This window comes from Empidonax traillii, unplaced genomic scaffold (genome assembly GCF_003031625.1).
Source record: "Empidonax traillii isolate 1590-97213 ecotype Southwest subspecies unplaced genomic scaffold, ASM303162v1 scaffold595:size452941, whole genome shotgun sequence".
NCBI classification, from domain to species: Eukaryota; Metazoa; Chordata; class Aves; order Passeriformes; family Tyrannidae; genus Empidonax; species Empidonax traillii.
Window position 1 is genome coordinate 188312 of NW_020955788.1, and position 16393 is coordinate 204704.

At 33.6% G+C, this 16393-nt stretch overlaps 1 protein-coding gene across 3 annotated transcripts in view; it reads left to right on the forward strand.

The window, feature by feature from the left end:
- The window catches only part of VEGFC (vascular endothelial growth factor C), a 76967-nt gene extending 60779 nt beyond the window's left edge, over positions 1-16188 (forward strand). For all 3 annotated transcript variants that reach the window (XM_027898411.1, XM_027898413.1, XM_027898412.1), the window contains exons 4-7: positions 5087-5238; positions 8470-8579; positions 8841-9171; positions 12885-16188. In XM_027898411.1, coding sequence (XP_027754212.1) covers positions 5087-5238; positions 8470-8579; positions 8841-9171; positions 12885-12999 — 708 coding nt within the window. In that variant the 3' untranslated portion in view covers positions 13000-16188. The remainder of the gene's footprint in view (positions 1-5086; positions 5239-8469; positions 8580-8840; positions 9172-12884) is intronic.
- The last annotated feature ends 205 nt before the right edge of the window (positions 16189-16393 follow it).

The following is a 16393-nucleotide window of genomic DNA, read 5'->3' on the forward strand; positions in this document are numbered from 1 at the left end:
ACGCAGATTTTCTGCTCTTTGAGCACCACGTCAGTTTGGGGTAAATAATATCTTTCTCTTCATCTTTCTGGTCATGTCTATTGAATGAAGTAGGTTTTTACCCAGCAGAAAATGTTTAGTAGTGAGTTTTGAAGTTTTGAAGTTCTTGATGTTATTGGTAATGATATGGTGTAGTTGTAGTTAAAGATTTGAAAGACTTTGAAAAGGAAAACCTTAAAGGTCTTATCATAAAGAAGAAAGAGGCAATAACATTGTTTTATTTTCTTACCTATTGTGTAAAAGCAGATGATTTAATCTCTGAGTTTTCTATCTTGCTTCTGCTTTCCAGTTTTATCTGGTCCTTGACAGAATGCAGTTTTAAAAAACCCTTAAGAAAGGAAGAGACCTGTAGCTATATCTCTTCATCTGTCGCCATCTCAAATAGTTTTAAAATTATGTGACCACAGCTTACCCTATATTAGATGAGAATTAGGAAGAAAAAAACTATTGGATTCAAGACCTTCTGTGGAATTCAGGTACCCTACACATCTATTTTCACTACTGTTTCTTTATTATTTCCTGAATGAAATGGGAACAAATAATTAGTAACCAGGAAATTTTTTTCATAATTCCCCATCTTTTAGCTTTATTTTTAGTGAATAAACTCCATAAGATAACTTCATAATGTTCACCCTGCAGAAAAAGTGCTTAATGGGAAATTAATTTTTCAGCTGGAGACCTTACTGTGAGGGCAAGCTCTAGCATTAGTTCCAGACATTAAAGTATAAAGCAAGCTGATATCAGCTTTCATCAAAATTAATTAAAAATAAAAGAACTAAGCGTAGAAATTATTTTTATAGGGGGCAAATCATTGATTCCTAGGACGATGGACCAGGTCAGATGTTCCCAGATTGTCTTGTGGAACACTCTGGTGGTCCAGAGAGAGGTTGATAGTTATTTAGTTCAGGCTGTGTTCCTCCTTTCTAGCTACTTGACTTTACTGAGCAAAAAATAGAAAAGTATTCTGCTTTGCTTTTAATACCATCTTTTTTCCCACAAAAACCATTTCTGTAGTTGCTAATGGATGTTTATACAATCATGATTGAGATATGAGTTTCTTACTAAGTTTCTTAATTAAGAGATAGTATAAGGTCTACAAAAACCTTTGAGGACCCCCTAGGCTAATTCATAAAATGCATTAGATCTTCTTCTCTATCTGTGATAGAGACACTGCAGCACCCCAGTTCGTAAGTGGTGGCTTGTCTAGTAAAGGTCTATAGGGAATGTTTTTCTTTTGTTTTGTGGTGTGGTTGTGTTGGGTCTTTTTCTCTAATTTGTTATCCATCAAACAGCTGTTCTCTGTTTCCATTGGAACTAGTGCAGCAACAGCCTGTCCCTGAGCTGCACTTTTTTTATACCACACCTCTAGGAACTTGTTTATAGATTGAAGGAAAGCAGGGAGCAGATGTCAAAGAGCCGTCTCATTCTATTCTCCCTCTTGGCTGGCAGGGTGGACAGTTTTTGACTTCTTTCAGATCATTTGTTGTAAAGGTCCTAAATCTCCTTGTTTCATGATTACAGTTATAATCCCTCAAAGGAAAATATCCAAGCAGTTCAAAATTAGATTTAGTGGAGCTTTTTTCACAGGGAACAAGTTAACAGCTTGAAATTGTTGGCCATGTTTGAGATCTACATGGTGTTCCTTTTCAAAATTTGGATATGCATATGTCACAAGACTTTTCAGTTGTTTTGAACATTACTGTTTATACCTTTTCCCATGCATTTTTCTGTGTAAGACTGATTATTGAAATCATATGGTAGGTACTGTTAATGGTGGGCAATATGTAAATTCCAAATGGTGTTTTTTGTTGAAATTTCTGGAAGAAAAAAAAAGTATTAAAAAAAACCCCAGGCATATTAAAGAAATATTAAATTTATTACATCAGATAAGTTACTTGTTGTATCACACATAAACCTTGAAATACTGTCTTTCAAGAAAGTTAGTAAAATAAGGATGATGTACCATCTCTCAAATAGTTTATTTTCATTCTTTTCAGTATCGAGATGTTTAGTTTTGAAATCAGTCTTATATCCTTACCTTAAAAATCTCACCAGACACATTGTACTCTGTTACACTGGTTATATTTGGCTAGCCTTACTGACACTTAAGGAAGTGCAAAGATCACAAGTGATGGAAACTTAAACTCAATCAATTTGAGGGAAACTTGCCAAAATAAACTAACGTCCATCAGAACATAGTGTAAGGCTTGGGAAAAAACCCATACACATATATCCTGTATTTGAAAAGTATCTAGAATGATAACCTTCCCTTATCCTGATATGAAAAAAACCACTTCTGGATAATTTATATTTCATAAGTCAGTGAGCATAATAATAATTTTAAGTGTGCTGATACAATGGGTATTGGCACATATGATGATTGTACTGAATAAATTAATTTATCCACCAAAGCAAAGAAATACTTTGTATAACAATAAACAGTTTTTCTGGAAAGCGAAGCACCAAGTCCTTCTAGTCTAAAGAAGAAGCTGTCATAAGAGCAAGAAAAACAAGATCCTCTTTACATGTGTGGTATTGTAATTAATTGCATACTCTCTCTTCTGTCCTTCAATTCATACGTGTCTTCTAAGAATTGGTTTTATTAGAAGGTATTAAATATAATAAAAGGTTTTGCATCTGTAGCTTCTTAACACTCCAGATTCTCAGAGGTCTCAGTAGCTATGCTGTCCTTCAGAAAGCACAACTTGTTTCAAGAAAGGTAGAAGCCTTGTATGTAGGTGAGTTTTGAAATCTGATTAAAGATCAGTACTTAAAAACGTACTCAAAGAACTCAGCATGTATTTTTCTCCAATGTGTACTGTATGCAGAAAGGAAAGCTATTTTTCATAAACACGGTCCTTTCTGTCTCTTTATCTACACCACCACCTTCCTCCTTTCCAATTTCCTAGTTTGTGCATTAGAACAAAATCCATGATGGCCTTCAAATACTTGGATATTTTTAAAAAAAATAGTAGGTACATAAAGCATATTAGTATGAAAATGGTAGTTCTGTGTCATGTTTCTTGCTCTTCTTGCGTGAGGCATCTTGATAAGAATGCCTTTTGTCATTATTTTAGAGGAAATTTTGTAATAGGTAAGGGTAATGGATCCAATATTGGTTTGAAAAGCAAAAAGGATTATAAATATAATAAAAACATGATTAGAAAGTCTCTTTCTACCTAGAAGTATGTCTGGTGATAATTTGGCATTGATTTTATCAGTACTAAACTTTAAACTAGACAGGGACTTCTGCCTTTATCTTAAAAGTGACTCAAGACCAAAATTTTAAGAAGTGTTACTTATTTTGCAGATGGAACAAGAATACAGGTATTAATATGCTTTGTCTAGAAGTCTTTCTAATAATAGAAGTTCTTTTCATGGTAGTACCTTAGATGGATAGTTTTTTTCATCAGTATTTGAAATATGCAGGAAACTGTTTTCTCTTTTTGCTTTCCTTCTACAGAAGTAAATACGTACCAGTTAGCATTTTTAGAGTCTAGTGAGGGAAAAAAACCCAACATTTAAAACTATATAAGGTATGTGGTACGTTTTTTCAGAAAAAATAATAGCATTGTAATATTCTGTAACAGAATAAAATGCAGATGTAATAGTTTGGCCGTTTCAGTTCTTGTATGGTGACACTCCAGTTTTAAACATTTTTCAAGAATCAGTCACTAAATGATGTCAAAATCTGTTTTGTAAAATAGATAATATCTATTAGAGTTGATGATGCTTTATACAATTTAAGTTGCATCGTTTAAGATATGAATAGTATGAGCTTTGTTGTTGGCTGCACAAGGGGCCTTTTACTTGGTGAATACATCCCATAATGCTGCACCTGCATATTTGTCACTTGCATTATGTAGATGTATTTCATATTTTGAAGCATTTAAACTTACCAGTATTTAATTACATTTGCATGCTGCCCATATGCCATGTATAAAGTTATTGATTATAAAAGAGCATCTCAAATAGATCTCAGCTAAAAATTAAAGTCTTGTTATACAGTCTTATAAACCCAAACTGGAATAATAAATAATGACCATGTTTTTAAAGGTTATTAAGTCCCCAGAACATGCAGAAATGTTCTTAAAAATATTTAGAAGAATGACTAAACACCTAAAATGAGCAATGCAGCTGTTGTCCTATTTAGAACACTACAAAAATAGTTTTTAAGACTTTGACCTAATATATTTATCCTAACTTTTCAGGCTTGAGATTTGAGTCTTACAGTGAACCTACTCAATTTGATAAAGTAGATGTCCTGAATTGAAAACTGTAATGAGTCTCAGTGTTTGTCTGTTATCGTATGTTAAGTTTTACCACAAGGTATTACTGAAGTTGTCCTTTTACCAGTTGAAATGTATTTCCCAGTAAATTTAGGATTTTATGAATTCACATAAATGATTATTTTATCAGCAGTGGTTATTTCTTAATACCTTGGAAACAAATTAATAGTTAAATATATATTCCGTTACGGTAGGCATATAATTTGCAATGATACAAATACTAAAAAAATTTAAAAATACAGTATTCTGCAGTTCTAAAGTTATTGAACCAAAAATGGTTTTATCTAAGTCCAATATGTTCCTCTTTTACACAAGCTCTTTTAATTGTATTACTGATGTATTAGGTTGTAACTTAACTGGTTTTTTTATATTATTTTTGGTTTTCAGCTTTTTGAAGTACCTTCCAAATGTTTAATTTTCAATTTTTTTAAAAGATTGCCTTTTTTTAAATCGTCTTCTAGAAAACTGAATTCTTTTTACATTTTACACTTTTATGTTAAATGTTATAGTAAGCAAGCAGGCATGTAAGAGTTTAATCCTAAAAATGTTTATTGTCGTACCATAGCTATTGTATTAACTTTGCACTTAATAATTATTTAGCAGTATATATGAATGTGCAACTGAATGGTGGAAGACCACAGAAAAATGAACTTAATTTCCTCATAGGTTTTTTTTTTTTGGTATGTCCTTACATTAGTTTTAGTTGGACTATTACTGATCTATATGAAAGGTTTTTTGCTTTGTTTTCCCTTTCACAGTTGTTTGAGATCACAGTGCCTCTTTCTCACGGCCCCAAACCCGTAACTGTGAGTTTTGCCAATCACACGTCCTGCCGATGCATGTCCAAGCTGGATGTTTACAGACAAGTTCATTCTATCATAAGACGTTCCTTGCCAGCAACACAAACTCAGTAAGTATGAGACTTTTCTTCCCTTTCCTGAGTGATGATTGCATGATGTACATGTATTTAGGAGGCCAAAAATATACGATAGACTAATAGTTGCTTTAAGGAAGGACCAGTTAATAGAAGCTGAATTGGAATTAATTGTAGACATTTTTAATAAGGTGAATGACTAGTGCAAACTTTCCAGAGATGTTAAACTGAGTGAAACCACAGGGAAAAATACTTAGCTTAAGTCTAGGTGTTTTCTGACATGTTCCAGTTAAACTCAGATTGTATTCTATTTGAATACAAATCATTTAATTTGTTCATCAAAACATAGATCATTAGCAGTGGATTATAAATATATTAGGAAATAAATCTATGAATAGTTTTTTTAATTGCATAATGAACAGATTATTAAAAAAAAAACAACAAACAAATAAAACAAAACGCAAAACCAAGAGTCAATAGTAAAGTCAAATTATGCTGACTGTTGCCCGCCACTCAGTGTTTCCAGGTTAAGAGCTGTTATAATTACCAGTGCAAGAGTTATTTTAGCCAGGAAACAGCTACCTGTAGTTGAGGGAAGTGGGTGTACAAATACAAGACTTTGAACAGCAGACGCGCCTGTCTGTTCTGTAAGTAAAGAATCGTGCTTCAACAAAGGTGCTTCATCTAGATCAGAATATATACAGGCCTTCTCTAGTGTTCAGTACTGTCTCTGTGTTTAGAATCTATGGCTTTGTTCAATAAAACAGAAAAAAAACCCATAAAATACTAAGTTGAGTGCTTCTAGATTCTAGAAAGGAAAGATATTTGCATGTTCCTGGTGGTTTCCTGGGTGGGTTTCAGAATCCCTTTAGTGTTTTTTAATTATTTACCGAAGTATTTCTTTTCAGCTTATTATTTTTTCCTTAACATTTTGATTTATAGGTTTGAATGTTAGTGAAGCTATCTTTAGGTCAAAACTTGGAAATCTACACTCTTGTCACAGTGGCAGATCTGCACGTGTGCATGTATTTATGTACATGCTCATTTTAACAGAAATATATAAATTACTTTCTTATGTATAACTGAAAAGTCTAAGAGTACGGTCTCTGGTTTTAGGGTAGTAACCCTTGGGACTTAATAAGAATTCAAGGCTGGATTATACTGAGATGCACAGGCATACAGTAGAAAGAACAGAGAGACCACATCTAAAATATAATACAAACAGTTTATCTTTTTTATATAAAATATGTTTTCTGCATGACTTTATCCTGAGAGTTAAGGTCTAGGTCTTTGCCTATTCTCCCACTTTTTTCCTTTCTTTTCCCGCTTCTGAAAACTAGTAGCTGTTTCTAAGTACTTGGGGAATGGAGGCATGTCAGTTGATATTAGCCAGTGTTTCAGAATGCCTCCTGGATTAATGGTTTCATAAGTAGTACTCTACTCCATTTATATGAAATGTCATCAAGACGTGCACCTGAATTACGAAATTGTCACCCTATTTTAGAAGTTTGGTGATAAGAGGCAGGGAGAAACAAAGAGGACTTCAAGATATGTAATTCAGATCAAGTCTCTACAATAACCTTTCTCAACATTTTTTTTTCAGTTGAATGGATGATAATTTGAAAAGAGGTGATGACATTTTCTGCGAAGTGGTTTTGCATCTGATTATTTTTTTTTAGCCCTCATGAGCTTTTCTAAAATTTCGTTTTAAATTTTCAGCCAATTGTGTGTACTAGAAACCAGAGTAGACTTGTAAACAAGCAGCTCCATTCCTTTTGCTGAGTGTCTCCAACCCTGATACTGAAATTCATTTATTTCTGTTCAAGTTCTGGTAATTTGGCCTTTCTATCAACATTGTCTGTTCATGAATTCACATGCACTTGGTGTTTTCTTCATACTGTCACCTTGTTTTCCTTCTGTAATTAGTTTTAAACACTCACAGTTAGAGCCAGGCTGCTCCAGGTGTGAGTTTGGGGGTTTTTTTGTTCTTTTATTTTTATTTTTTTTTAACAGCATAGAGTAATATGTCTGTAAATTTTCTTTACTATTTCTCAAGCAGAATCAGAAGGCAGGCTAAAGGAAATGTGAGGAAGCAAGAGTGAGAACATTACTGCAATAAAATCAGAAAACACCAGTTTGATAAAACATGAGGCAACGCAGGGTGATGTTAAACTACAGCAGCCTTTACAATCAGAGTAGTTTAATGTGTTGGAGGGGAGTGGTGTACTTGAATGATGATCACAGAAGAATGTCCCAGAACCTGCATTTTTGAATGCATGAGTAATGGTGCTCAGGGGAAAGAAAAGTTCATCAAATGTGCAATATATGTGTTGCCTTAACAGATTTTAGAAATACTACAGAAACAATGAATAAATGACACAGCCTGCATAAATGAAGTTAGGCTTGACATGTTCAAAGTTGTAGTGTCAGCTCTAGTGATAAAGCAATTGCAAGCAAGGAAAATGGGATAATACACTTAAATGTTCTATCTGTGCTAGCTCAGTTCACTCAGTCTTTAAAAAGGCAACAGCTGCTGCTTGGATTTTTTGCTTTTTTTGGCTGTAATTACCTTGGCTGCTGAGAAGGTGTTAACTTGTTTATTGTCTTTTATTTCGAAAGTGAAGAGACTTTGCTGAAGTCTCTTCACTTTAGAAATAAAAGTCTTTGCTGAAGCAGTGAAGACACTGCTGATGTCTATATCTTTAGGTTCAAGAATCCTGCCCAGAATCTGAGTGATGAATGAGAAAGTGTCAGTTAATGACAACTTTCACATAAAGGGGAAAAAAATCTGATAAACTGATTGTATTTTTAAATCAAAGCTTTGTCTACAGCATTCATTCAGAAACTATTATCTGCTGTCTTTTGGCATCTTATGTGTGGAATATTTTTGTACTTCATGAAGCAACATAAAAAATGTTTTTACCAATATGCAGTATTTGATATGTTTTTTATACTTTTCTATTTTCTAGATGGTTAGATCTGTTTCCAAACTACATTAACAAAGTACAAATATCAGCTTCTAGAAGTTATAACTGAAACTTGAAATGTGAGGTGGTTACTTCCACAAATGGTTGGAGATTCCTGTGTGGGGGAGATCCTTAATTAGTTACAGAGTTGATAGGAGTGAAAAATAAGATTATGAATGAGGTGACACTCTTAGAAAGATGTTTGTAGGGGAGAGAAACTAAAGCAATCAACACCTAAAAACTATTATTTTTCCTCTTGAATTCTTATGGTAGTAAATGAACAACATATTAAATTTCACAGGTGTCATGTGGCAAACAAGACCTGTCCAAAAAATCATATTTGGAATAATCAAATTTGCAGATGTTTGTCCCAGCATGATTTCGCTTTCTCTTCTCACCTTGGAGATTCTGGTAAGCACTTTTTCTGATAAGATTGAATGTAGCTCTACATTTTGATTCAACTAAAGGAGAAATTAAAAACAAAGAAGAAGTCATTAGTTGTGTCTTCTTCTGTATTCATAATATTATTTATAATATTACTGTCTTTTGATGTATACTTATTCTTGAAACATCTTAAAGATATGGATTTGTTGTCATTTCTTCACATAAAACTAGGTGAGTGGATAGACACAAAATTCTGGTAATAGTGCAACGTCTCTGCTGTATTTCTAGATACATCTGAAGGATTCCATATTTGTGGACCAAACAAAGAGCTGGATGAAGAAACCTGTCAATGTGTCTGCAAAGGAGGCGTGAGGCCCTCAAGCTGTGGACCTCACAAAGAATTAGACAGATCATCATGTCAGTGTATGTGCAAAAACAAAATTATCCCCGCTTCCTGTGGGCCCAACAAGGAATTTGATGCAGAAAAGTGCCAGTGTCTATGTAAAAAGACCTGTCCTAAGCATCAACCTCTAAATCCTGCAAAATGCGTCTGTGAATGTATAGAATCTCCCAATAAATGCTTCTTAAAAGGAAAAAGGTTCCATCACCAGACATGCAGGTAAAAACTCTGTCTTTAGTTCTTTCATTGTGTTTAAGGCATAAAATTCTGCCTTGTGACATTAGCTGTAGGTTGAATTGCTTTGTAGTCTTAACTAAACAGTAAGCCTGTCTTCAGTTCAGTTTTATCTTTTATGACATTTATAAACTCTTAAAAGGTAACTACAAGTCATAAGTATTTTAAAGCATATTTAGTTTCTTGTACTCTTGCTACTACTACATGTGATTTTTTTTCCTTGTCACAAAAATGAACTGTAAGTTCAAACTTCTTTTCTTCTATATTATTTAAAGTCCTACTATTTTTCCCAAGAACTGAAGATTTCAATTTACGTAACTCAAATATTCAAATAAGTCAAATATTCCTAGTTAGATTTCAGACCTTAGTTCTGGAGATACCATCATTCATTTTCACTTCGTAAATTTTAGAATCACCCAGCTCTGCGTGATTTCTGTGAAAAGTAGACATATGTAGCTATAAAACAGACTGCCTGCATTCGTCATTTAAAATGGGATTTAGTCAGGAAGAAAACTCTGCAATTTCTTTATATATCACAGGACCTTTTCCTTCCACACCCATAGCATTAGCAGTCTATATAAAAATGTGGATGACTTTAGGTTCTGAGAAACAAGCAGTGTTAGTTCTGCTTTGTATATTATGTGAGGAAATTTCTCTGGTAAAGTCAGTTCTCTTGTGAATTTCTTAAACCAGAAACTGCAATTTGGAGCAGAAAGATCACTTATTTGTTAAAAAGGGTGAATTATTTCTATTATATCAGTGGCAAATAACTTTTCAGGCACTGGAAATGCAAAATAGCAAATTGGGACATTTAAATATCTAGTAATATGTTGCTTATCAAAAATAAACCTTATATAACTTTTAATATAACATGTAATTAGTTGGAATAAATATATTGCCACATATACATTAGTTCATCTTAATGAAAAAATGTCTAGTATTAGGAATGACACCTATTGAAGTCACTAAAATAGGGGAAAATATTAATAGAAATGGGCATTACCTATTTTTCTCCATTTGGCCTTTTGACTGAAATATTTGAGTTGTTAAACATCAGAAATTTTTAATTCTCTATCATTCAACTCATTTAAATTTTATGTTTGCAGAGGAAAAGGATTCAACCTGATTACATAAGCTTTACATGTTGCAAAGTCTTGGCACTACTCTAGTGTGCACTTCCAGCAACAAATATAAACCATGTGCATTTTAAGAGAACATTCATAACTGGAGAAGTGAGGCATTTAAGAAGCTAAGAAATACCATAATAAATATCTGAGTTTTTTAAGACTTAGTATTCAAAAGAGGAAATTGAGTTCAGCTTTTCTCTGTTATGTTATCATTGAATATAGTAGAGTTTGAATCGCTTTCTCACTTCTGAGGACAATGTGATACGAGATGCTTTTAGCTGTTTCTCTTTTCCAAGCAGTTTGTGTGCTGAAGGAAATATTTGTATATGGTGTTACTCTATATGTCTGCAACCAATAGTCCTGTAGATGTTAGCACTGTCAAGGAAAACAGAAGATGCAATCTATTCTACTTAAGAAAGAACTTAGGTTGTGCTGGACAGAGCCAAAACGTGAGAAACCTATGCTAACTCAAAAAGGAATAAAAATTCTGTAACATCCTCTTTGTCTTTGAAAGATCCCTTGCTGTTATGAGACCACACAAATAGAGGTACCACTCTATAGCTTCATGCAAGATACCTGAGCCCTAGACAGGAGCAGAATCCTGCAGCTGTGGCTTAGACAGCTCCCTGTAGAGAGAAGTAATCCTTGTAGCTTCTGGTTTTGAAGCAGCAGTACTTCTAAGCACTGTATCTAAAATGCTTCTACCCCTAGTTTTATGCCCTGCTTCAGAGGAAAGGAATACAAAGTCATCTACAAAGCACAGGATGAAAGATAAAAAGAGGAAAAAAAGAAAGAAAAACATACTGAGTTTTAAGTTGATGATGCTGTTAGCAGCTCTAGAAGTAGCATTTCTCCTTATTTCATCTGTGGTGTTGTTAAGACTGCCCCAATGACAATCTGGGCATTCTGCAGCAAAAAATCACTGACTGTAAAGAGAAAGTTGCCTCTGACTTGCCCAGAACTATGTATAGTGACTGAACATCCATCTTAGTTCCAGCATGCTGAGATTATCCTCATCAAAGCAGACATCTGTCACATGAAAACACCCCGTAAACAGCATTCAACCCAAATCTTTTGAAAGACCAGGTCTATTGTTCAGCAGTTTCCTAAGGAAACCACGTTTATGTAGTTACAATGACTCCACTGCTATTCACCCTGTTCTATCACCTCAAAAATTTATTTTTGGTCAGTATTGGTAGGGCCAGATAACTAGGCACTTTAGCTGCAAAGCATTTTAGAGGAGGATAGGGACTTTTGCTCAGCTGAAACGTCCCAAATAAGGATAAGACCATGGTAACCTGACCTTAACTGCCGCTGGACATAAAATCACATGGGAGAGATGCTATATAGCACTCTTCTCTGTAAGTTGAAGTTCACAAGGAGGCATGAATTCTAAACAAACTGTACTCCTCATACTTAATGACTGTGTGACTGCTTTACATTGTGCACAATCATAGGTGGGTGGAAGAGTTTGGCTTTGCCTCTTTTTCTTCTTATCTTATTTCATTTTACTGTCATTCAGTACATGAAGTGGTCTAAACTTTCATGACAGAGATAGGCAAAAAGGTGAGTTCAGTGTTTTCTATCCCTTGCATATCTATGGAGTACCTTTTTCCCGGAACAAACCTACTGCTGGCTGCCTGTTTGCTCACAGTTAGATCCTTTTGCAAACCATTTGGTTGCCTTTTACCACCATTTCCAGACTTTTTGGGGAAAAGATGAATAGAGCTTCAAGAGAGTCCCATGAGCTGCTACACTGATTTCAAGTATCCATACTAAGTGGCACAAAGTAATGTTACTCCCTTAATTACAGAGACCACATCGGTGAAATAATCCATGATAAATGACATTGAAAACACTGAACAAGATGTGACTAGTTAATAAATATCATGTTTGCAATCTTCCTCATTCCTTACTGTTTTCCTCATAGCCAGATTCATTGGTTGAACTAGCTGGTGTGAATTAATGTAATTGTAATGCAGACCTCATATCATAAACAAATTATTGTGAAGTAGTAACTTGGTATCCAAAACAAGCATCAGCATTCTAACTTATCAGCAACTTATTTAAGTACAAGTTTTAAGTATAACTGTGATGAAATTCAATATATATACTTTTGTCTTTTGACTCATTGCCAGTGTCGGAAAAAAAAAACCCAGACTTGTACTTTGTCTCCATTATACACCAGAAAGTATTCAGCATTGTTATTGTAGGGTTATGTTAGGTCAAGTTCTTGTTTTAATAGAAAAATAAAATAGGAAAAGGAAGGGTTCAGGGACAACCACAGATACTATCTTTGTATAAGTTCTCTTTTTTAGTCAAGGAATTGGTGGAAGAAAAATTCTACTGCCTCTTAGGTACATGTGATTTGTGGTTCAATACTCTGTTTCTGTCAAACTTATTTTAATGAAGTAGGTACTAATTCTGTTCATTTCCAGTAGTATTTATCAGAAACATGATAAATAGGCTCTGATTTTTCTTCAGAATGCAATATAAAGGCATGCAGCTTTCTACTCCAAGCAAATATAAATGATCATATTATATTAATGCCCATTTTTTTCATTCCTTTAGCTGTTACAGACCACCGTGTACAGTCCGAACGAAACGCTGTGATGCTGGATTTTACTTTAGTGAAGAAGTATGCCGCTGTGTACCCACATATTGGAAAAGACCACTTCTGAATTAGTGAAGAGATCACTACTTGCTATGTTGGTGTACATTTTTCCATTAGAACAAAAGAAGAACAGGAACTTTGCTAATATTTGGAATTAAATGTTCACCAGAGACCCTGTGGGGCATTCAAAGACAGACTTGTGCTTTTCTCAAGACGTGGAAAGCAAATGTAGAAGATAACTGGGGTTCATGTTTTGTAAAGAACGCAATAAGGACTTATTTTCTGCCAATGACCAAACAGCCTAGGTTCTCCTTCTTGTGATTTTTTTTAAGAGATAATGACTATATAATTTATTTCCACTAAAACCATCGTGCAGCATTTCTGTTTATAGCAGTAACAATTGTTAAAGCTCACTGTGATCAATATTTTTATATCATGCAAAGTACGTTTAAAATAAAATGGAAATTGTATTATATAATAGTGAGAATGTTTAATCATCTGGCTAAAAAGGAACTTGGATTCACTTTTTTTTTCAGGATTCTTAACAGAGGAAAAGGTGATTAAGAGAAAGCACTTTTATTAAAGGAAGACTACAGACATTGTCTCATACCTTTTGTGTATGTCATTTTAATAGAAACAGCTATACTGGGGTTTTCATGACCCATTGATATTTCTGTCTCTAGAATGAAACTAGCAAAGCGAGTACAATTAATAACTAATGAAAACATTAGAGATCCTGTACATTGCCTAAGGATAAGGACTGTGTTTAAAGCACAGCAGCAACTATTCTCATTCCAATATATTCACCTTTAATTTTATTTTTGTTAATATTCCTAAGGAATAACATAAAATAATGTCTATTCAAGGTTGCTAGTATTAAAGTGGAAATAACAACACTGCCTTTTGTTTAGTACAACAAGCTAGAGTGAAAATTCTACAGCTAAATCATTCAAAATGCTTTGATGCGCTTTACTCTTTCATATAGCCAGTTTGATATCTTGATCAATGTATGTGTATGCAAAAACATTTTGAAGGGAAAAAAACCGCAATTCATATTCCAATGGGAAGATGAAGGGACTTCTATCAATCTGGTGTGAATTGACATAGTCTCTACATTAAAAAATTCTCTTTTTTTAAGAAAATGTAAAATCAAGTATCTGCAATTCTAAAAAAGAGTAAGATTTTTAACTTGCATGGGAAGAGTAATCTATTCAAAATTAAAATATAACAGAAATTGTTAAAATATGGAAACTTTATTTGGTGCAGAAAAGCTGCAAAGCAAGATTTTTGTGAAAGGAGTGGTCAGATCTGTAAAAGTAATTGTAGACATCAGTGCTGGTTCTAAGCAGCTGTTTGTAAAAGAGTTATTAATGAAGTAGTATTATATCCTAGAAGGTTGGTCAGCAGGAGTGGCTTTTCTAGGTTCTTGAATATTTGGATATCATAGTTCCTTAAAGGAGTGAAAGTTGCTTGGAATTACTCAGTTCCCATCATGGGCTGAGGCACTCTAACAGTATGAGAAACAGCACTTCCCACTGTATGCCTAGGATGCTCATTGCTCTTCCTCAGAGGATGGCTATTTGTTATCCAAATAGGGTAACAGAGTGAAGTTTAGGCATGCAAATACTGAGGAATGTCCTTATTACTGTCTTGCTTCAGATTGAACTTTGGATGACAATTAACACTGATATACAACTTAAGCTGGTATAGCAACCCACAATTCCCATCAGTTGGATTTGTAGTTATGCAGATCATCAGTGTCTAAATTGGCAAGGTCAACATAATAGCAAGAGCCTAATGATCAAACTTCAATTTAGTACTGGTAAAAATCCAGGCATCTACTTATATATGTCAGCTACTTGAAGGAAGGATAAAATACCTTAAGAAATCAATTAAAGAGCAAACTTTTATGAAGACTTGAGAAGAAATACTGTAGGTAAAGTTCCCCAAATAAGATTTAAAATTTCTATCCCAGCTCAAACAGGAGAGGAATTGGGGGGAAGAACAAACCAGATCTCAAACCAGGAAATACTGAAAACTTCTGAACATAAGTTATGCTAATCACTAAGTAAAACTAGGATTTACAAAAAGTAAATTCCTAACTTGTAAAAGTTACTACAAATCAAGTTTATATCTGAGCAAAGTGACTAATTAACCATTCTCAAAGTTATAAAGATGAACACAATAATACATGCAAGCGGTTGATGACATTTTCTGAGGATCAGGCTTTCCAATTCTACTTTCCGTGATAATAATGTTTTAAAAATGCATTATGTATAAGAACACAGACATCATAATTAGTATCATTAGTATTGGATACCGACTTCTCATTCTATGTGATAAAATGTGATTCTGCTTATCTCCATAGTGTCACAAAGTAATCTGTATAAGAGGTCTTCCTTGCATATATTATATAAAGTAGCTGATAGGTCTACATTATTTTCAGGTTTGATGTGTTATTTGATTATGGTCTTGAAAGTTTCATCTTTATATCTTAATTTACTCTTCTTAAAATATCTAAAAATAGGCTATACAGCTTAAAAGAAGTCTAACAAGATAGATGATAATTCTTTATACAAGTTATTCTGCACTAATTCTGAGTAAAAAGCTTTTATTGTTATTTGTTTAAAACCCCTATACCTTGCACAAAAATTACAAGGTGGGTGGGAGAGGAAGAACACATGTAACTGCAGTAAATCACATTTAATGGTAAACAGACTTATGCTTGCATTTCATCAGGAATTTACAACAGTTTCTGTACTCTTTCAATATTGTACTGTATGGAGACCATAAATTATGCAGAGTAAGCCCTCTCTACCTGTATGTCCAGAAGGACGTACTGTTTACAGTATGAGTGTTGTTAGTCTGCCGACATGTTTGTTTAATTCATGTTGAACAAGTTGATAGTAAATCAGTTCTCTTAGTTCTATTTGAAAGACCAGCCTGAAATCTTGCATATGTACTGTATCATCTTGAAAGGCTTAGTGTTAGGGTTGCTTTCAGTATTCTCATTTTCAGTCTTTAGATCTCAGTGACAAATCCAGATGCCCTTGAATTTTAGCATGTGATTTTTTTTGAAGTATAACCAGTTATCACATCTATGCCAAAAGACAGGAATGGAATCATTTATGTAAACTCATCAAGAGATTATCCTGAGGAATAGACTGTGTTCTTTTAAATATTATTAATTTTATATTTAATGTAAGAATTTATTCTTTAAAGATTATATAATTTATAAAATATTATTTAATTTTGCCTTATTTGGAGGTACAAAAGGTTGCTGTTAAGTGCAAAAGTTTAAAAGTGGCCAAATCAGAATTTTCAGAAATTTTCAATTTAGAAAATACAATTTAGTAATAATTCTTAATATTATAGGATCTTTACTTTCTTGAAAAAAATGAAAGTAATAGTTGATAATTTATTTAATAGCTTCCTTTTGTTCTTTTTCTCTTTTCATTTTGCATTG